Below are 21,307 nucleotides of genomic sequence, written 5' to 3'. Positions count from 1 at the left end.
CCGCGGAGCCAGCCCCCCGCAAAGGGGAAATGTGCTGGCGTGCCAGCGGTCCTCAGCGCCGTTTGGGTCGCAGGGCGGGCGCGGGGGGCAGCGGCCAGGCCGGCTGACCACCCAGAAGGAGAGCCCAGGGTCCCAGGCAGCGGCCCCAGGCGGTGGCGGAGCGCGAGAAAGCCCAGGCCGAGGGGAAAGGTCGCATTTGCTCAGCAGAAGAAACACAGATGGCGGCGCCGCGCCGCCATTCCCGGCCGGGAGCAGGCAGCCAGCAGTCCTGTCCTCACCGCGGTCCGCCCGCCGCCGCTAAATACCCGGATGCGCCGCCAGCGCGCCAGACGCCGAGCTGGGAAAGGGAGGCGGAGGAGGCGGAGGCACAGCCACAGCCGGGCGCTGCGAGCGAGCGACGGAGCGGCGGAGCGGCGGGGCCGGGCCACGTAGACTGCCAGCCGGCCTTCCCGCGACCCGCGCCTGCCGGAGAGGGAGCCAGCCGGACCCGGGCTGGCCTGGTGGTCAGGGCGAGAGCAGACCCCCAGCCCGGCTACTCCTGCTCTCCACCGGGCACTGACTCCAGTGGAAGCACCTTCTTCAATCCACTGACGGACCAGGCGGACTGCCATGACTGAGAACTCTACCTCTGCCCCTACGGCCAAGCCCAAGAGGGCCAAGGCCTCCAAGAAGTCCACCGACCACCCCAAGTATTCAGACATGATCGTGGCTGCCATCCAGGCGGAGAAGAACCGGGCTGGCTCTTCGCGCCAGTCCATCCAGAAATACATCAAGAGCCACTACAAGGTGGGAGAGAATGCAGACTCCCAGATCAAGTTGTCCATCAAGCGCCTGGTCACCACCGGGGTCCTCAAGCAGACCAAAGGGGTGGGTGCCTCAGGCTCCTTCCGGCTGGCCAAGAGCGATGAGCCCAAGAGATCGGTGGCCTTCAAGAAGACCAAGAAGGAAGTCAAGAAGGTGGCCACCCCAAAGAAGGCAGCCAAACCCAAGAAGGCTGCCTCCAGAGCGCCCAGTAAGAAGCCCAAAGCCACCCCAGCCAAGAAAGCCAAGAAGAAGCTGGTTGCCACACCCAAGAAAGCCAAAAAGCCCAAGACTGTCAAGGCCAAGCCGGTGAAGGCATCCAAGCCCAAGAAGGCCAAATCAGTGAAGCCCAAAGCCAAGTCCAGTGCCAAGAGGTCCAGCAAGAAGAAGTGACAATGAGGCCTTTCTCCTTGGACACTCCTTTCTGTCTCTTCCTTTGTAAATACTTTGTACCTTTCTTCTCCCATGATCATCATCTGCAACCCTTTGGTCTCCTTATATGTGACTTTCTAAAGAGACAGAACTGGGACTTGTCAACTTTTTTCTTTATCTTACAACGACAGCAACAATGAATCTCATCTCTAAAGATGAGCATGTTCTTACTTTTGGTAACTTCTTATTAAGCTACTTATGGGTTTGGGGATCTGGGTGGTTGGTTTGTTATGAAGTTAGATCAGGGTTGAGAGAATGGGTGAGGTGGCCCTTCTGGCTAGCAAAAGGGACTGATGTATAGGAGTCATCTTTAAGGCAAGTGGATGTTCTGGAAATTGGACATCCTTGGGAACTTCAGAACCTTTAATGAGCCAGACTATGGGAGGCAGAGATGCAAAGAGGGGAGAATAAGTTGGGTGCAAATCCAATTTCCTGTCATGACTTGGTAGCCCAGTGGTCTCTTGTTTAGGGGGTGAGGGAAGACAGAACTGACTTCGAGGGGAGAAAGTTGGATCCCTCTTCTGCTAGTCAAGAGCTCACCATTGGAGATGGAGGGTGACTTTGGAAAAGTCCCACGGAAAAAAGGAGTGGAAACTTTGTGGGAAGGGTGGGGAAGTCAGTCAGCCAAGTGCCTCTGTATGGCCCCTTGATACCTGGGTTTTTCCATGTAATTGGTAAGTTGTATCCTACAAGGAATCCCCTCCCCTCCGTGTTCCGTTGCCTCTGCAAGGAGATGGCTCTGCTAGGTTTGGCGCAGAGCTCTCCTGGGGACACCAGACACTAGAAACCTCGACACCTCTTTTTACTTGTCTTTTCTATGTAGCTGTAGATGGGGTTGGGAGGCAGTGGGCGGGGAGGAGTGGACATCAGACATACTGCAGTCAATTTTGAATTTGCTGAGTAGTTTTACAGTTAGACCTATGTGTGTACATATATACATATATATATATATGCATATATTTAGTGCTAGTACTTATATTTTACATCCAGGAGCTAGGAGAAAAAAATCTGTACAGTTATTTTTCATAAAATAGGAAAGGGGTTTTTTTGGTTTTGGTTTGTTTTTTTTTTTTTGGTTAAGTGTTCTTTGTGCCGGGAAGAACTTGCTGTCTTTGTAATTTTTAGACTTTAAAATAAAATTTGGGGGGGCGGGAAAGAATGTGTGTATTCTTTTTCTTACGTTTGAGGCGAGAAGTCGGGGGGGGGGGGCTTCTGGAGACCTTTGCCCTGGAGAATGGGGGACAGATTTCAAAAGCGCGGCCAAAAGTGGGAAACCCGCAGGGTATGGAACATGCTTCTGGGGTCCAGAGCGCGCCCCTTCCCTAGAGGGGAGTCTAGAGGCAGAGGAGGGGGGTGGGAGTAAAGAGGGAGTCTGGAGGGTCCTGTTGCGCCCCGCCCGGCCCTGGGACCGCCCTCCCCGCGCTCAGCTCCAATCCGGGCCCGCTCCTCTCGCCACGCCCCCCCAGCCCCCGATTGGCTATCGGGGCCCGGCCCCCAGCACGTGACCGCGCCGCTGCGCGCAGGGTGCGAGTGGGTGCGGGCGGGCGCAAGCTATGTGGGCTGCGCGCGTGCTGCGCGCTGCGCGCCCCGGGGCCCCCTTCGGCCACCGGGCGCAGTCGGCGCTGGCCCAACTGCGCCGCGTCCTGGAAGGGGAGCTGGAGGGCATCCGCGAGGCTGGCACCTGGAAGAGCGAGCGGGTGATTACATCCCGCCAGGGGCCCCACATCCACGTGGACGGAGTCTCAGGAGGTAACACCCCCTCTGCCCTGCCGGGGCATTCGAGGGCCCGCGCTGCGGTGGAAAGCGAGCGTGGATGCCGTGGAGGGGACACCACCGGCACACGTAGCCTCTGGTCCCCTTTCCACCAAAGCTTTATCGTGGGTCTCCAGTATTTACTTTAGCCTGGTTAAACCAGTTTCCAGAGCGGCAGGTGATCTGCCCTTGAGCTCAAGGCAGTGAGATAAAAGAGGAACCCAGGCAGGTGGCACCCTTAAACACTTGGAAGGGTGGTGTGTAGGCGGCAGTGAGAAAACTTGCATTTCTTGAGAGGCTGCTTTGTGAAGGCCTCTGGTAATTGTTGCATGTGGAGCCCTGCAAAACTTGAGGTTGAGTAATCAAGCTCATCTCACACATGAAGAAGCTGAAGTTCAGCGATCTGAAATGGCTTGCACTAAGTCCTCAGCCAGCGCCAGGCAGAGCTGGCCTGAGTCTCAGCCCTCTGGGATCTTGGAACTGGGCAGGTTGCTAGATGACCAGAGGGCTCGGTTTTTTTGCCAAAGTCACAGTGACCGAAAGGAGCAACGCCAGCCAGGCTTCCCTCTTGTCAAGCTCCTTCTGCCCAGGAATGGGGCACAGACGCTGTCCTGCACTATACTATTCTCATCTGTAAAACAGAAGTCCCAGGGATCCTTGCTGCCCCAGCCTTCCTAGAGGGGGTGAGAAGATGGGAAGTGAGGAGACCCTAGTTCTCACTCAGTGTCTGTCTCTCCCAGGCTGTGTGAATCTTCTCCTCTGGCCACAGTTTGCTCCTTGAGGCCACCGTTTCAGAAATCAGGGGCCAAGCCAAGGCACCCACTTTTGGATTCAGTTCTATGCTAGGTGGCTAAATAACCTGAATGATGCTTGAGGACCACCTCTGAACTTACCTTTTTCTTCACCATTGGGGAAACCGAGGCCCAGATGAGAATGTCAGAGGCAGGAGAAACCATGCAGAAGGTTACTCACAGCCAGAGTAACTTCTCCAGGGAGCAACGCAAAGAGGGGTCCCAGGCACCCTCTCTCTCTGTGATATGCATGGTTTCTTCAGCCAGGACACACCCTACTGTGTGCTTGTTAGCTCTTCAAAGGCAGACCAGGTCCATTTCTCCTCTCAGTCGGGGCCTGGCATTGCCATCGCTCCAGGCCCTGGCACACTCTGAGCTTTGCCTGCCTCCTCTCCTCCACCTCAGGAATCCTTAACTTCTGTGCCAACAACTACCTGGGCCTGAGCAGCCACCCTGAGGTGATCCAAGCCGGCCTGCAGGCCTTGGAGGAGTTTGGAGCCGGCCTCAGCTCTGTCCGCTTCATCTGTGGGACCCAGGTACCAAGAGGGCCGGAGGGCTCGGGTCTCAGCTGTCCACTTCAGGTGCTCAGCAGGGCGGGTTTAGCCAGCTTGGTGTCTCCCTGAGCTCTGGGCTCAGAGGTAGCTGGCAAGAAATGTTGGACTTGGACTTCTGTGGGCATCTATTCCCCCACCTGTAGAACAGGGCTCATCACACCTGTACGCCTGTGAGAGAGGAAGGGGTAGAAGGCAGGGTTTGGGACAGAGGGTCCTCAACTTGGTTCCCCACTCTGCCATTTGTTAGCTCTGTGCTTTAATCTCCTTTGTTGGGAAAATTGTAACTAATAACTCTAAATAGGATTGTTACAAATTAGAGAATCACCCAGGGGTGCACTGTTCAAATTCACCAGATGCTCTGCTGGAGAAGGAGGGACAATTTCCTCCTGTGCCTGTCAGATCCGATTTGAGGGTACATTCACAAAAAATAATAAAATGAAATTTAAAAAAAAATTAGAGAATCAAATATACATAAAAGGAGGTGCTCTGCTGGCCTAGTGGTAAGAAGCTGCACCTTTAGAGAATCAAATATACATAAAAGGAGGTGCTCTGCTGGCCTAGTGGTAAGAAGCTGCACCTCCCACAGGCGGGCAGTGTGAATCCACCAGCTGCTCCAAAGGAGAAAGATAGGCAGTCTCGTCCCATGGGATTTGCTGCCTCTGAAAACCTGAAGGGTCGATTCTGACTCGACAGCATCACAGTAGCATACCCCGCCTCAGGCCAGGGCGGGGTACATCCACCGTATCCACCCCACAAGCCAACTCTGACTCACTCTGAGCCTATGCACTCACTGCTATCCCAGAGGCAGCGCACCTCCAGCTGCTCAAATCCACCAAGAGCCCTGAGGAAGAAAGGCGGCCAGTCCACTCCCCTTCACACACCCAATGGAGGGTCCATATGGGTCAGAGCAGACTCCTCAGACGTGAGTGAATCTTAACGAAAGCATGCTGCCTCACCTCCCTCCTGTGGAGCGGCTGGTGGCTTCAAACCGCTGACCTTTGGTTCAGCCGCTGAGTGCTTTAACCCCGACGCCAGCAGAGCATGTCAGACTCCTGGCTGTCACATTGTTTCTGACCTGTGGTGGCCCTGCATCAGATCTCCAGGGCTACAAACCTTCGTGGGAAGAGAGTGCTCACCTTGCACCTGGAGGGGTGAGTGACAGATCCAAACTGCTGACGTCTCCATCAACAGCCTGGCGTACATAACCAGGCACTGAAGAAGTCCAATAAATGCTAGCTCTTTTATTCTGTAGAGAGGTCTTTGACATGAAACTTAAATAATATCTTATTTGGGCCCAGGGACTGTTTCCTGTGGTGGTTGTGGCATTGCTGCTGCTGTTGTTGTTAGGTGCCATCGAGTCAAATACGAATCATAGCAACCCTATGAACAAAAAAAAATGTGAACCCTGTTCTGTCCTGAGCCATCCTCACACTTCTAAGACATCAGAGCGCATTGCAGCAGTCACCGTGTCAATCCACCTGGTTGAGGGTCTTCCTCTCCTTCGCTGACCCTCCACCCTTCCAAGCATCATGTCCTTCTCCAAGGAATAGCCCCTCTTAGCAACATACCCAAAGTAAGTGAGGCGAAGCCTCATCATTCTTGCCTCCAAAGAGCACTCTGGCTGCACCCTCTCCAAGAAATGTCTGTTCTCTTGGCCGTCCATGGGATGTTCAGTGTTACTCTCCAACACCATAGCTCAAAGGTATCAGTTCTTCTGTCATCCTTAGTCATTGTCCAGCCTCAGATGCATATCAAGTGATTGGAAATACTGTGGTCTGAATCAGACGCACTCCTCAAGCTGACATCATTACTCCTCAGTAATCTGGAGAGGTCCCTAACTGCAGATTTTCTCAGTGGAATGTGTCACCTTATTTCCCCGATTGCTGGTACCAAGGGTACTGTTTCCTGTATGTTACAAATACTTACTGACACTCCCTCATTGCCATCAAGTCGGAACCCCCTCACTGTAGACCCTTCCGGCAGATTTTCAGAGGCTGTAAATCTCAGGAGAGGAGATGACCCATCTCTCTCTCACAGAGCCGTTGGTGGATTTGAACCTCCAGAAAGGCACCTCAGATTCAAATCCACCAGATGTTCTATTGGAGAAGGAAGGACGATATCCTGTGCCAATCAGATAGATCCCACTCGCTGGTACACACACACACACAAAACCACAAAAAACCCAGAAAGGCACCACAATTGGATTAGCAGCACTTGGTCCTGTGTGATGGATGGGTGCTGTTCTTCACCTCGTTTTAGAGTTGAGGCCCAGGGAAGTGAAATGAGAGGTACACAGCCCGTCGGGATGCACAGAGTCAGAAGTCTGCTGTGACATCAGGGTCCCTGTCCTTTCCAAAACCTGGAGGCGAGAGCGGGGGGCCCCTCACTGCCAGCTGGGGCATGTTCTAACACCATCCTCAGCGCAACTCAGCAGCTTTCCAACCCAACACTTAGAGACCCAAATGGACCACAATTACTTAAGTAGTTTTCTTTGCCGTTAAACCACCAAAAATGGCACTCAGCTGGACAGGAGGAAAAACATTTTTTTTCTTCCTCGCAGTACTTAAAATGACTCCATTAGCCCTCGTTACGAAATGAATGGCAGGGAAGGGAGAGGAATCTAGCCAGCCCCCAGTCACTCACAGAATTCATCTGCCTTGGCCCTGTCGCCTCTGGGGTGACCCTGGTGTGGAGCTGCTGGCCAGGCTCTGTTTGTGGCCTTCTAAGCGCCTGTCCTCAGATCTACACCCACGTGGCCCCACAGGCGTTAACTCCTGTCTTGTTCCTTTTCTTCAGAACATCCACAAGAACCTGGAAGCAAAGATCGCCTGCTTCCACCAGCGGGAGGACGCCATCCTCTACCCCAGCTGTTTCGATGCCAACGCTGGCCTCTTTGAGGTGCGTGGAGGCTGGATGGGGTCTGCCAGGGCCTGGGAGGTTTGCATGATGAGCCCTCAGGAGAATCCTAGCAAGATGTTGGGTTCTTGCCTGGGGCTCCAACACCCATTTCTTAGGGAAGTCAAGGTTGGACCAGGTTGGTGGCAGAAGTCAGGGTTGGACCAGGTTGGTGGCGGAAGTCAGGGTTGGACCAGGTTGGTGGCGGAAGTCAGGGTTGGACCAGGTTGGTGGCGGAAGTCAGGGTTGGACCAGGTTGGTGGCAGAAGTCAGGGTTGGACCAGGTTGGTGCTCCAAGGCCAGAGGTCCTGGAGTTTGCAGAGACCAGCTTCTGGGGCATTTTGGGGAGGTGAGGCTGGGGGTGGCAGGGTGGTGGTTGTGAGCTGTCATATGTACAGTTGTTGTTGTGTACCATAGAGTCGGAACCGACCCATAGCTGACCCTCCAGTGGGTTTCCAGGGGCAGTTGATTACATAGGAGATTGCCCATCCTTTTCCCTCGGAGCAGCTGGTGGCCTCAAACCATGTGCCTTTGGAATTGCAGTGCAGCTTCTTGCTACTAGGCCACCAGAGCTCCCTAGAAACAAATGGACTAGAAAAGTAGTACGTTTATGCAATGGAATACTGTGCAGCACTGAGAAGCAACTGTTCTGCAAAATACTATATTGTTGTTGTTACCTCGAGGGGCATAGAGAACCTCTAGTCATTTAGGTGATAGCTCTGCTCGCACTGCCTCCCTCCAGGCCCTGCTGACCCCAGAGGACGCAGTCCTGTCGGACGAGCTGAACCATGCCTCCATCATCGACGGCATCCGTCTGTGCAAGGCCCACAAGTACCGGTACCGCCACCTGGACATGGCTGACCTGGAGGCCAAGCTGCAGGAGGCCCAGGTGGGTGCAGCCCAACGGCAAGTGCCAGGCACAGCCTCAAGTCCCCAGTGGTGAAGGAAAAGAAGCCAGCTCCTCTCACACTGACAAACAGCCTGGAAACCAAACAGCCAGGATTCAACCTCAAACCCCTCAGACCCCACAGCCTTGCTTACTCCACTGTAGCACGCTGCCTTGAATTTGAGGAAGCTTGTGCCAGGCCCTCTGCTGGATATAAGGGAGTGACGGGCATGTGGAATGGACCCAGCTCTACCCTGCCCTCCTGTAGCTTGCACAGAGTGAACCGTTCTGCCTGCAGCTAAATACTGCTCAGTCTGCCTTGAAGAGTTGGGTGAGGCTGGAGCCAGAGCAGAGGGAGGCCGTGTTGCCGCCACTGGGGGCTGTCGCCGCCACTGGGGGCCATCGTGTGCTCCCCTCGTTGCATGGCAGGGGAGCTGTGATCTGTAGTCCGTAGAAAGTTGTGCTGCCAGCCCATCTCTGCTGCGCATTAGACAAGGTGCCCAGTGCAGAAATGGTTACAGGGAGGGAGGTGCATCCCCACTCCCTGTGCCAGCCAGATCTTGCCTGTGTGTCCCCTGCAGAAGCATCGGTTGCGGCTGGTGGCCACTGACGGGGCCTTCTCCATGGACGGTGACATCGCGCCCCTGCAGGACATCTGCCGCTTGGCCTCTCGATATGGTGCCCTGGTCTTCGTGGATGAGTGCCACGCCACTGGCTTCCTGGGGCCGACCGGACGGTGGGTTCGTGTACCGCCTGAGGCTCAGGGTTGGGCTTCTGAGGGGGGGTGGAGAACAGGGAGACCACTCCCACCCCAGCGACCCAAGATCCCTGGGCTCTCAAGCGGCCTGTGGCAGCAGCGGCGCCTTCCCTTGCAGGGGCACCGACGAGCTGCTGGGTGTGATGGACCAGGTCACCATCATCAACTCCACACTGGGGAAGGCGCTGGGTGGAGCTTCAGGTGCCCTCAGGTCCCCTCACCCACCTGCCAGGCCATGAAGGGAGGAGATGGGCAGACAAGGACTGCAGAGAAGAGGGGTGCATGTGCCTCACACTCTCAGGAGGGGCTTCGGGTAGGATGACTCTTTTAGCCTCTGACCACCACCCTCGTTCTCAGGGGGCTACACGACAGGGCCAGCGCCGCTGGTGTCCCTTCTGCGGCAGCGTGCCCGGCCCTACCTCTTCTCCAACAGCCTGCCACCGGCTGTCGTCGGCTGTGCCGCCAAGGCCCTGGATCTGCTTATGGAGAGCAATGCCATCATCCAGTCAATGGCTGCCAAGACCCACCGGTGCAGCCCTTGGGGGGACAGGGCGGGCTGGGGTGGGAGACGTGGCCCCAGCCTGTGGCTCAGTGCCTTCGGGTTCCGCGTCTGCTCCTGTCACCTTGTGGAGGCAGCTCAGGGTCGGCCTGCTTGCTCCCTGCCCACCTCCTCGGCTTCTCTCCGTCGGCCTCCCACCACCCCTGTGGGTCATTTCTCCACAGATGGCTCTCGTCTCCCTCTCGTGCCCTCCCATCTGTCCCTCTGCAGACAGATCTTGGCCCACATGCCCCCCAGGAGCAGGTGAGGATACCCCAGCTGCCACTGACGCTCGGTTCTTGCCCGCAGGTTCCGCAATAAGATGGAAGCCGCCGGCTTCACCATCTCAGGAGCCGGTCATCCTATCTGCCCCGTGATGCTGGGCGATGCACGGCTGGCATCTCGGATGGCTGACGACATGCTCAAGAGAGGTGAGGGAGGGAGCTCTGGTGGCCTAGTGGCAAGAAGCTGCACTGCAATCCCAGAGGCTCGCAGTTTGAATCTGCCAGATGCTCAGCTGAAGGAGGAGGGACAATCTCCTCCTGTACCAGTCAGATCCGATTTGACGGTACACACACAAAATAATAAAAAAATAAAAAGAGGTGAGGGATCCTTTTCCGGTTCATTCTTCTGGATGATCTGAGCCACTCTTTAAACCTTGTTATGAAACAGGCACACGACCCGTCTGATGTGAAAAAATAAATAAATAAATAAATAAAAGGTGAGGGGACCAGGACAACAGAGACCTCATGAGGAAAGGGAGGGGAGCCCCTGGACTCCGAACACCTCCCTTACCTGCTGTTGCCTGGACCAGCTTGAGAGCCTCAGGCCACCACCCTAGGGGACCTTGCTGGCTCCCTTGTCCTCTGGGCCTCAGGGAAGTGGGAGCTGAGTGTCACATCCCCTGAACCCATGTGACTTTGGTGAGCCCAGGTGACTTTCTGCCCTCCCAGGTATCTTCGTCATCGGCTTCAGCTACCCTGTGGTCCCCAAGGGCAAGGCCCGGATCCGCGTGCAGATCTCAGCGGTGCACAGCGAGGAGGACATCGACCGCTGCGTGCAGGCCTTCGTGGAGGTGGGGAGGCTGCACGGGGCGCTGCCCTGAGCGCAGACCACCTCCCTCCTTCCTTCCTCCACAGTGACGGAGGGGCCTTTGATGAGCCCGGGCCAGAGGCGCCAAGCCACAAACCAGAGTCCTGGGTCTGGGTGTGGATATGCCCGTGACCTCTGACAGCTGTGAGTGTAAAACAAAGAGTGCTGACCAGCTGGAATGCGTGTCTCTTTTATTCCGTCCCCGCGGCCTGCAGCTAAATAGAGTTGGGCAGGAGCTGGGCACACTGCAGGCAGGATCCTGGGAGGCCCCGCGGATCGGCCATGTTAAGGTGGGGCCTGGGTAGCATGAAGGCCCACAGAGGCCACTGCCTGTTTCAGGTGTGGGCAGCTTTTCCATGCCCACCGTCCAGGACGGTCAAGCCATGGTGAATGCCTCACCCTCTGTTCCCCAGCATAGACTTGCCAGACAGCTGCCCAGATAAGAAGACGGGATTCCCAGACCCATGTTCAGAAGGAGAGACTAATGATTGAGACTCCAAAGAAAACAGGGACCCAGGATGGTGGTCATGACTAAAGGAGCCTTGGGCATTCTCGGAGCCTTTGTCCCTGCCTCTAGCCTTGGACACTTCTCATTCCCTATGTTTATGTTGTTAGGTGCTGTAGGTCCAGTGTGACTCATAGTGACCTTACGAACAATAGGACAGAACCCTGTGCTGTCCTGTGCCATCCTCACAACCTCTGACACACTTCAGCCCACTGCTTCAGTCACTGTGTCAGTTCATCTGGGTGAGGGTCTCACCCTCCACCTTTCCAAGCGTGAAGTCCCTCTCCAAGGATGAAGCTTCACCATCTTTGCCGGCAAGGAGCACTCTGGCTGCACCTTCTCTAAAACATGTATGTTTGGCCGTTCGTGGGATATTCAGTACTCTTCTCCAGCACACAGTTAACCCCACTGACCCGAGAGGAACGATGTTAACATCTGAGTGATGTTACATTCAAGCCCTCACTGAGGCCCAGTGGCTGGATGACCAACCGCCAGGGGGCGAAGCGAGCTCTGGCCGCCCCGCCCCCTCGAGGCCTTGGGCAGCAGCTGGTGGGCCGGCCTCACAGGCAAGGCCAGGCCCAGCGATTTGCTGCCAAGGCCCTCAGTTCTCTCCTTCACTCTGTGCTCCCCGCTCCCCAGCTGGAAGAGCTCCCCTCACCACAGTCATTGCCCTTGGTCCCTCCAGAGAGGGAGTGGGTGGGCTCTGGGTGACTGGAGCTGCAGTGCACTTGGTGTGGCCTTGGAAAGCTGGGAGATTGCAGGAGGGGGGACTAGAGGATGAGGGCCCTTCACTAACACCAAGGAACTAGCCTGCCTTTCCAGCACGCCCACGCCCAGCCCAGCGCTCTGCCTCTGTGAACAGTCTGGGCAAGGTCCTGCAGAATGGAGCCAGGCATTAGATCTGGGGTGCAGGAACTCGTAATTGAGGACCCAGGAGCACTGAGGTTGGGATGATGCTGGCAGAATGCAGGCCAAGCCTAAGAAGAATACAGCCACATGGTTCACACAGTTGCAGGCCACCACCTCAGAGGGCACCTGGTGCCAGGTCCTCTGTCACAGCCTGACGCTTGGGAGGTGTGCCCTGCTTAAGCCAAGTCAAGTTGGGAAGCCATGAGTGGCCAAGAGGCCACATGTCACAATCTGTGTGAGGTGGTACAAGGAGAATCGGCCAGCAAGCACACTGCCTCCCACTGGTGAGCAGCTGGGTCAGATTCCTGCTGGTCACATCCCTGCTGGTCAGATCCTGCTGGGTCAGATCCCCCAGTTGCTGGCTCCTGTCTCTGCTGGCAGCCATCCAGAAGAAGTCATAGGTGCCTGAGGGGCTGATGCCAGCTTGAAAGCTCTAGGGACCTCTCCCAATACCTGCTGTCCCCAGCAGGCTCCAGGGCTGCTAGTAGCAAAATTGGAGGAGGTGGCGGAGAGGGGCACACTGGGGGCCTTAGTTCATCCCCTACCTCAGCCCCATGTCCCTCCTCCCCAGATGCCCACCATCAGTTGAGCCTTTCTGCTGCTGTTACAGGAAGCTCTTTGCCCTGGGTCCTGTGAAGCCCTATCTGGAGAAGGGGCCTTCTAGTGAGGTGCTGAGGTTCAGGCTTCAAGAAGGCCACATCCCAGCCAAACAGTACATTAATTTCCCTGCCAGAAAATAAAAAAACAGCAACACACACACACTGCCTTTGAGTCTGAACTGAAGTAAACAGACCCTTTAGAGGGGTTTTAGGGGCTGTTTCTCTCCTGGAGTACCTAGTAGATTCGAGCCACTGGCCTTCGAGGTTGGCCAGCCCAGCATGCACTACCCACCAGGGCTCCTGCACTCTCGCTGGAGTCCAGCCAGTCAGTCGGTATGGAACCCAGCGACAGATTCCAGCTCCTTGATTCAATTCTCCTGGTTCTGGAATTTAGGTTGGAGACTCCAGGTCAGCTGCTCAAGTTCTTCAATTCAGCATGTCCCTGCTTCCAGCCTAAATTCCAGAACCAGGAGAATTGAATCAAGGAGCTGGAATCTGTACCTGGGCTGGGGGCCGAGGGATAGACTTGGGGGACCCCTCTGAGCACTGTTAAGAGCCCCCACGACCCATCAGGACCTGCTTCTGAGGAGTTAGTTATCAGAGCTGAGGGGTGAGGTATAGTCTTGGGGGAACGCCTCTGAGCATTGCTGAGAACCCCCAGGACCAATCAGGACCTGCTGCTGCTTCTTTTTTTCTTTTCTTATTTTTTTAATGTGTGTACCGTCAAATCGGACTGATACAGGAGGAGATTGTCCCTCCTTCTTCAGCAGAGCATCTGGTGGATTTGAACCACACACCTCTGGGGATTGCAGTGCAGCTTCTTGCCACTAGTCCACCAGAGCTCGCCAGGACCTGCTTCTGAGGAGTGATTTCTGGGGGCTGAGGCATAGACTTGGGGGACCCTTCCGAGCACTGCTGAGAACCTCCGAGACCCATCAGGACCTGTTTCTGAGGAGTTTCTTCTCAGGGCTGGGGGGTAAGGCATAGACTTGAGACCCCCTCTGAGCACTGCAGAGAACCCCGGGGACCAATCAGGGCCTGCTTCTGAGGAGTGACTTCTCAGGCTGGGGGCTGAGGCATAGACTTGACTGAGCCCTGCTCAGAACCCCCAGAACCCACCAACACCTGCTTCTGAGGAGTGTCTTCTCAGGGCTGGGGTTTTGAGCTCTGCCTCCAGCATTGTCCCTGTTGTTAAATTTTCAATTTTCACCGATTTTCCCTTGAAATCCCCCCCACTCCTCAGCTCCTAGAAAGACCACTCCTTCCCTCACCTTCCTTATCACCCACATTGATGACCTGCTCTGCTCAGTTTTCTAACAGCCTCCTTGTTGAATCCAGAGCCCCCACCCTGCAGAAACTCGCTTCTGGAATTCTCTGGAAGCCTATGACTCTGGCTCGTGCAGTCAGAAACCCATGACTGACTCACACAGTCATTCACCAAAACCTATCAGCCTCTTCAGCCCGAACAAGAGGCTTCTAATGGATTGTTCATCAGATCTCTCCACGTCATGTCCATCCCTTCACCATGGGTCATAGCAATCTTCCTACAAAAGAAATAAGTACATTATATCCCCTGCTCTAGAACCATCACCAGCTCCCTATTTCCTCAGACTAAATAAAGTCACACTGGACAGACACCCAAACCCTTTGGTTTTCAGCCAGACTGGACCCCTAAAACAAGCTTAGAGAGGTGGATGGGTTTTGGGGAGCACACAGTACCAGGAGTAAGGGAGGGCTCCTATAGAAAGGGGAGTCGTATTCTCATCTCCCAGTCTGGGACGCCCCATCCAAGGCAAATTATCTGACACTGGATCTGAAGCCCTGCTTGAAGGGACAGAGTAGAACTGGCAGGAACACGAACTGGAGGGCTAGGAATGGGCTGGGCCCCAGGCATGGAGGGGTTAACTAGAAAGCAAATCTCTGAGAGTGGGATCAATGGGTTACTCGCTGCAGAAAAGAGAAAGAGGCAAGGCAACGCAGAGAGGAGCCAGGCAGAGAGCATGCTGCCCAGGGACATTGGGCTGAGGAGGAGGTGGCCAGTGGCCACTCTGGTGGGAGTGCCCTAGTCAGCTCAGCAGAGGAGAGGAGGGGCCTTAACGGAGAAGAGAGAGCGGCAAGAGGCAGCCCTGGACCTGGACCTGCCGGGAGGCGCCAAGGGGCAGCGGCTGAGCCAGGAGGAGCCCCCGCCTGGCCGCTTCCTCCAGGACCAAGCAGGGGCCCAGGCTCTAGGGTCAGGGTGAGTGTGGGCCATTTTTTTGTTTTGGGGGTGCTGCATGTTGGGTGCTGGGGCAGGAGGAGATCTTGCCTTTCCCCCTCTCTTTCCCTGTACCCCCTAATCTGTCTCATTACCCCAGAGGTCCCCACACTGAGAGGTAGCTGGTGAGCACTGTGGGGCACAGCAGGGTGAGGGTGTCAGCACCCGCTGCGCTCACATGCAGGCTGTCAGAGGCGCCACCTGTTACCGACTCCGCTCAGCCGCCAGCCTGGGAGTTGGGGTAACAGGGCCGCAGTCCCAGGTCTGCTGCTCTAAGCATGACCTTGGCCTCTCATGTCCCACTCTGAGCCCAAGTTTCCTCATGGGCAAAAGCAGGAGTGATCTGTACCCCTCCCACCTGACCCACTGCAGGCACCACACTGAGGCTGGACTGTCTCAGTGACTCAGGAATGTCACCTGTATTGTACAGCTCAGAGCTTGATGAAGGCTCTTAACCCAGGTTGAAGGGTCCTCCCCTGACTGTATTCACAACCTCAGTGAAAAGGCAGGAGAGTATACCAGCTCCAGGAACTGAGGCTGCCCCCCTAGCCCACCATGTCTTCACACTGCACGTGCTCCATGAAGCAGAGCTGTCCATTAACTACTGTCAGCCCTCCAAGCCCTGGGTTGTAGAGCTGTCCGTAAGAAACCAAGGACCCCCATTCCAGGGATTCACAGGGGCTCTCTGATGACTTTCTCGCTCTCCCCGGTGTCCACTGCGTCTAGCCCAGGACACTTAGTCAATCTCAGGCTGAGGGAACTGACCTGCACTGAGTGACCAGAGCTAGGGGCTCCTGCCTGAGACTCCACCTTTTCTCCTCCAGGTGCCTGTCTGATGGGGAGATGGCCGATGCCCAGAACATCTCGCTGGACAGTACAGGAAGTGTGGGGGCCGTGGCAGTGCCAGTGGTCTTTGCCTTCATCTTCCTGCTGGGCACAGTGGGCAATGGGCTGGTGCTGGCTGTGCTGCTGCAGCCTGGCCCAGGTGCCTGGCAGGAGCCCAGCAGCACCACGGACCTGTTCATCCTCAACCTGGCCGTGGCCGACCTGTGTTTCATCCTGTGCTGTGTGCCCTTTCAGGCTGCCATCTACACGCTGGATGCCTGGCTTTTTGGGGCTTTGGTCTGCAAGGCCGTTCACCTCCTCATCTACCTCACCATGTATGCCAGCAGCTTCACCCTGGCCGCTGTCTCCGTGGACAGGTGTGCAGGGCTGGGGAGGGAGGACTCGAACAGGTGCTCAAGAGCCTTAGAAAGGTGGGGGTGGGGTTGCGGGAAGAAGTCTGCTGTCCCCCCACTAATTCCCAGACGTTTGTAGGTGTGCGTGCAGAGACCATCTGTAGTCCTCTTCAGCCTCACTGTTAACATCTCCAGGGCACTTCTGTCCTCTGTGCCCACACAGAGCCTGGCACACGGTCGATGCTCTCTAAACATGCAATGAATGACAGGAGAGATATATGAATGAACTCATCAACTATTATGGCCCGCACCTGGCCCACGTTCTGCTCACACCTGTTTTCATGGTTTAGGATTAAATTTCTCATCATTCTTTAGCAAATGATCTCGGGCCAGTCACTTCTCTCATCTCTCATTCAACCTATACAGAAGCTATTGCTGGGGGCCTGTGGTGCGGATCCTCGACCCACAGCGACCCCATGTGGCTACAGTAGAACTGCCCCTTAGAGCTTTGTAAACTAATCTTTACCAAGACAGATCGCCAGCACTTTCTTCCGCAGAGCCACTGGGTCAGTTCCAACTGATAAGCCGACCGACCGAGCGCTTAATCGTCGCGCCACCAGGGCTCCTTTGCACGTGAAACGGTTGCATTCAATAGCATCGACCACTTACTCAGCATTTGCTAGGTGCCAGGCTGCAGGCTCAGCGCTAAGCGCTCTGCTCCCTAATTACCGCGGAGGGAAGGCGCGCTGTCATCCCCATTTTTCAGACAAAGAGGCCAAGGTAGAGACTTGTGTCAGTGTAGGGGGCGTAGAAGGGCGCCGCGGGGAGGGCCCCCCGCCGCCGCCCGAGCGCTAACCAGGCTCCCGCTTCCAGGTACCTGGCCGTGCGGCACCCGCTGCGCTCAAGGGCCCTGCGCACCCCTCGCAATGCGCGCGCCGCTGTGGGCCTGGTCTGGCTGTTGGCGGCGCTCTTCTCGGCGCCCTACCTTAGCTACTACGGCACCGTGCGCTATGGCGCACTTGAGCTCTGCGTGCCCGCCTGGGAGGACGCGCGCCGGCGCGCGCTCGACGTGGTCACCTTCGCCGCCGGCTACCTGCTGCCGGTGGCTGTGGTGAGCCTGGCCTACGGCCGCACGCTGTGCTTCCTGTGGGCAGCCGTGGGGCCGGCGGGCGCGGCGGCGGAGGCTAGGCGGAGGGCCACGGGCCGCGCGGGCCGCGCCATGCTGGCGGTGGCGGCGGTGTACGCGCTCTGCTGGGGCCCGCACCACGCGCTCATCCTCTGCTTCTGGTTCGGCCGCTTCGCCTTCAGCCCGGCCACCTATGCCTGCCGCCTGGCCTCGCACTGCCTCGCCTACGCCAACTCCTGCCTCAACCCCCTCGTCTACGCGCTCGCCTCGCGCCACTTCCGCGCGCGCTTCCGCCGCCTGTGGCCCTGCGGCCGCCGTCGCCGCGCGCGCTGCCCCCAGGGCGCCCGCCGAGCTCTCCGCCGGGTCCGCCCGGCCTCCTCGGACCCCGCCGGCTGCTCCGGAGACGCTCGGCCTCGCGGGAGGCTGCCGGCGGCCTGGGGCCCCGAGAAGGAGGCTGCGCGCCCTGGACAGGGAGAACCGGCCCTGTTTCTCCCGGGACACCAATAAACTTTGCTCCTTACTTTGCTGGGTACCCGTCTGTCTGTTTTCTACTCTTCCCCAACGGCAGGACACCTCAAGGTTAGGGGAAGGGTCGAAGTTCAAGAGCACTCAAGAGGGCTGAGCGACTTGCCCAAGCTCCTTGGTGCCGCGATGGCTGAGCTGGGGCACCAACCCCCTAGCGGCATAACCTCCAGACTCCCTCATGAGCCAGTCCCTCTGCCCATCCTCCAAATAGGTTACACTTCCTCCAGCACTCAGTACCACACCCCTTCTTTGTCACAAGTCCTTCTCTGGTATTTTCTTTTCTTTTCTTTTTTTTTTTTTTTACACACCAATATTTTCATAGACATTTGTGCGGTTGAAACCTTTGACTGCTAACCAAAAAGGGCGGTGATTCCAACCCACCAGCTGTGGAAGACAGCAGCAATCCACTTGGGCAAAGATGGACAGCCTCAGAAACCCTGCAGGGTGGTTCTACTCTGGCCCCACGCAGGGGGGGGGGGGGGGGCGGTAAGGTTAACACAATAGCAGTTGTGTTTGGGATTATGTATTCATGAGGCGCTCAGGCGGTCAGCACACTTCCTCGGAAGAAAGATGGGGGCCTCTGCTTCCACTGCTCTGCTCCTGCTATAAATCTGTGATTTATAGCCTTGAAAACGTTGTTATTGTTTTGTCAAGTGGGAACTGATTCCTAGGGGACCCTCCAGCGGATTTTCACAGGCTGTTAATGGGGGATTGCCCATCTGTTTTGGGCTTAGAAGCTGGTAAATTAGAACCAAGAGCCTTTGGGTTGGTAGCGCAGCTCCTTACCCATTAGGCTACCAGAGGTCCCTGTGGAAACCCCAATGGGCCCATAGGATCGCTACAGATCCGAATCGACCACAGCAGAAGGCCTTTCCAGGTGATGCCACTCATCCTGGTGTGCTTCAGTCTAATCCTCAAACCAGCATTGCCAAGTTATTGTGATTAGCCCTGCTTTAAAGATATAATAGCGCCCTTGTGAGGCACAGGTAAGCTCTCAGCTGCTCCCTCACTGAAATGTTGGGAGTTCAAACCCACTCAGAGACTCCATAGCAGAAAGACCTGGAAATTGGCTTCTAAAAAGATGACAGCCTAGAAAACTTGGTGGGGACAGTTCTACTCTTGTTACCTGCAGTCACTAGGAGTGGAAAGACAATTCGGTGTCACACAATAACGCAGATACAGACATCAAAGAACAGAGACGTTTGGTGGTTTGTCTGAGTCACGCAGCTAGTAAGTGGCAGAGGCTGAATTCAGCCCCATAACTATCCACCTTTCTACTCCCTGCTCTTCCTCCTCCGTCACTTAGACCTCTCACTTTTCCGGGACTTGTCTTGATTCTCTCTGATTCTGTGTCATCCCTCTTGCCTAAACGAGCAGCTCTCCACACCAGCTGGATGTTCTGCCTCCTTGCATCTTCGGCAGTCTCCTGATCAAGTTCTGGTCCTCGGGTCAGCGGGCCCATTTGGCCATCCCCCGGGCTTCACATTCCCTCATCCCACTCCTGGCCAGATCCATTCAGCTCTTCAGTGCTCCGGTCTCAGCTGAGCATGCAGACACTCTTGAGCCCCAGCTGGCCTCCCAGTCGTCCAGCTGCCCTGTGGCCACCTCCTTCCCTGTCCCTCACACTGCTGTGGAAACCCACTAATTAACCAATCAATCAGCTCCAATGGTTTCAGAGCCACCTGCCTGCCTCCCTCCCCCGCAGCACCGTTGCCACACGTCAATAATGTTTATGAGCTCTGGGCTGAGAACTGACACCCGGCTTCCATGGCGCCCCTGGACTCTTTCAGAGGCTGTGGGCAAATCTGGGCACCCTGGGGAGGCCCCTGCGGACAGGAGGCAGATGCCAAATGCCCCATCACTGCCTCCCACCCCGCAGAGGGGGAGACTGAGACCCTGATTCCAGAGGCGCCACTTCAAGGGGTCACAGCCAGGGCCAGCCCCTGCTCTCTGTCACGCTTCTGCACGGGGGTCCCCAGTGAAGCCTAGGATCCCCGCAAGAGGCCTGTTCTCTGCAGGGGGGTGGGTGAGGGTGCTGCCCACTCCTCACGCCCAGGTGTGTCTCCTAGCCCTGTGGTCATCACTCATGCTGCCCTTGGCCTCCCGAGAGCCCTGTCAGGCCTGATATTATCCCCATTTCCAGAGGAAGAGATTGAGGCTCAGGAAGTGAGACCGATTGACCAGAACTAGGATTCCAAACCCGGCCTGAGGCCTGGAAGCCCACACAGCATCAGGAAATGGTTGACAGCTGACAGGGTCACTGCATGCCAAACGCCAGTGTTTCTGCAGTGGGAGTCAGGGCCAAAATCCCCCAGGAGGGGCTTAACTGGGGTCCAAGCGCCCTGCCACACAACTGCTCCTTCACAGTTACCTGTGGTACAGATGGGTGACTAGCCCAGAAGGGTTTACTTCCAGGGAGGGATGAGGCAAGGGGAAGGAGGTGACCCAGAATTTGAACCTGCCTGAAATCCCAGGCCTGGGAAGGAGGTTGGTGAGGAGATTGGTGATGGGAAGCTCTACACAGTGGCCTTCAATGCCAGGCCTCTGTTCTTCTGGCTGATGGGCACCTGTCCACTCAGTCTGGCTGCAGCACTGGGTCCCCTCGCCCAGTGGGGCGCCCATTGGGGCCACTCCTGGCAGAGGCAGCTGTGCCTGGCACATAGCTGACACAGCGCAGACACTTGATACCCAAGGACAGAAGTGCCAGCTGAGGCACACCCTACCTTTCTTTTCCTATGTCCTCAAAACGTTTGAGTGAGGCTTTGAGGAGAAGGCAAGGGCAGCTGAGGCAGCCTGATGCCTGCTTCCTGGGAACTCACAGCCTGGCCAGAGAGACAGACCCCGAAAGAAAGCACAGTACCAACGAGATGACAGCAAGACAGAAGGACATGCAGGTCGGGAAGTGCTGCCTTCCTGGGGCAATCCAAGCAGGAATCCCAGAGGAGGTGACAGTTAATAAGCATTGTCCTGGAAGAACGTGGGAGGACAGTCAGCTAGAAGAAAGCTTGTGCCAATACCTGGTCCTCGTGGAGTTAAGCAGGTTCTTGGTGAAGCTGGGGGCAGGTGGTGGGGGACAGGGAGGCTGTGAGAGTGGGAGGACCGCCTATGCTTGCTGTTGGAACCCCATCCTACAGCCTCACCAAGGCCCCCCAGGTTGTTGTTTGGAGAAGGTGGGGTTGGAAGGGCCAGACCACAAGCCAGGAGACCAATCCAGAGGTTGCTGGGTGGGTCCAGGCAAGGAAAGCCATTGAGAGCCAGTGAAATTATTATTGCCTAGAATATTAATGCCCTGTCACTGGGCCTGGGCTTGGCCCCCGAGGCTCCTGGGACAACTTCAGGGGGTTAATGGAAGGCTCAGAAGAGCAGATGGTCTTGATGATTTGGTTAGCTGAATGCTCAGCGACCAGTGGTGACAGAGGGGACTGAGGAGTGGGGGTGGAGCACAGGCGGGTTGCTGCCACCCAGTGTCCAGAAGAGCTCACTTGGGCTGGTCCTGGGGCAGCCTGAGGGTCCAGGGAAGGGCCCCTCTTGAAGGGAGGAAGGTCTGAAGACTGCAGTTTCAGTTTGTTTGAAGCCTCCCTCTCCTGTTTAGGGACGTGATGCTGCATTCATATCTGAGCACCACCTGGCACAGGGCTCTTCTGCAGGGAAAAGAGCTCCAGACGCACAGGGAATTGTGGGAGCCCAGAGGAGAGACTTCTGGGAGGGGCTGG

The 21,307-nt window shown here is 56.4% G+C and overlaps 3 protein-coding genes across 3 annotated transcripts; all 3 read left to right on the top strand.

The window, feature by feature from the left end:
- Positions 1-485: 485 nt before the first annotated feature.
- LOC102850041 (histone H1.0-like) lies at positions 486-1,194 on the top strand. Its single transcript, XM_006890133.1, has one exon. The coding sequence runs from the start codon at positions 610-612 to the stop codon at positions 1,192-1,194; it is 585 nt and encodes a 194-aa protein (XP_006890195.1). The 5' UTR covers positions 486-609.
- Positions 1,195-2,762: 1,568 nt separating this feature from the next.
- GCAT (glycine C-acetyltransferase) lies at positions 2,763-10,511 on the top strand. Its single transcript, XM_006890132.1, has 9 exons — positions 2,763-2,982; positions 4,182-4,312; positions 7,127-7,228; positions 7,968-8,114; positions 8,693-8,847; positions 8,987-9,069; positions 9,226-9,397; positions 9,716-9,837; positions 10,360-10,511. Exons 1-9 carry the CDS (start codon positions 2,787-2,789, stop codon positions 10,509-10,511), a joined length of 1,260 nt encoding a protein of 419 aa, XP_006890194.1. The 5' UTR covers positions 2,763-2,786.
- A 5,080-nt stretch (positions 10,512-15,591) lies between these two features.
- Positions 15,592-17,576, top strand: GALR3 (galanin receptor 3). The gene is made up of 2 exons (XM_006890216.1): positions 15,592-15,967; positions 16,817-17,576. Exons 1-2 carry the CDS (start codon positions 15,609-15,611, stop codon positions 17,574-17,576), a joined length of 1,119 nt encoding a protein of 372 aa, XP_006890278.1. The 5' UTR covers positions 15,592-15,608.
- Positions 17,577-21,307: the final 3,731 nt, after the last annotated feature.

Source organism: Elephantulus edwardii, unplaced genomic scaffold, assembly GCF_000299155.1.
Source record: "Elephantulus edwardii isolate Elephantulus edwardi_28Jun2011 unplaced genomic scaffold, EleEdw1.0 scaffold00086, whole genome shotgun sequence".
Lineage (NCBI taxonomy): Eukaryota > Metazoa > Chordata > Mammalia > Macroscelidea > Macroscelididae > Elephantulus > Elephantulus edwardii.
The sequence above is the reverse complement of the archived record's forward strand: the minus strand, read 5'-3'. Positions and strand labels throughout refer to the sequence as shown.

Excerpts from the sequence above, each read along its gene's own strand:
- LOC102850041 (XM_006890133.1), top strand. The coding sequence starts at position 610 with ATGACTGAGAACTCTACCTCTGCCCCTACGGCCAAGCCCAAGAGGGCC.
- GCAT (XM_006890132.1), top strand. The coding sequence starts at position 2,787 with ATGTGGGCTGCGCGCGTGCTGCGCGCTGCGCGCCCCGGGGCCCCCTTC. Across the intron at positions 4,313-7,126 it reads GCTTCATCTGTGGGACCCAG|AACATCCACAAGAACCTGGA; the intron begins GTACCAAGAGGG and ends CCTTTTCTTCAG. Across the intron at positions 9,398-9,715 it reads ATGGCTGCCAAGACCCACCG|GTTCCGCAATAAGATGGAAG; the intron begins GTGCAGCCCTTG and ends TCTTGCCCGCAG.
- GALR3 (XM_006890216.1), top strand. The coding sequence starts at position 15,609 with ATGGCCGATGCCCAGAACATCTCGCTGGACAGTACAGGAAGTGTGGGG. Across the intron at positions 15,968-16,816 it reads GCCGCTGTCTCCGTGGACAG|GTACCTGGCCGTGCGGCACC; the intron begins GTGTGCAGGGCT and ends TCCCGCTTCCAG.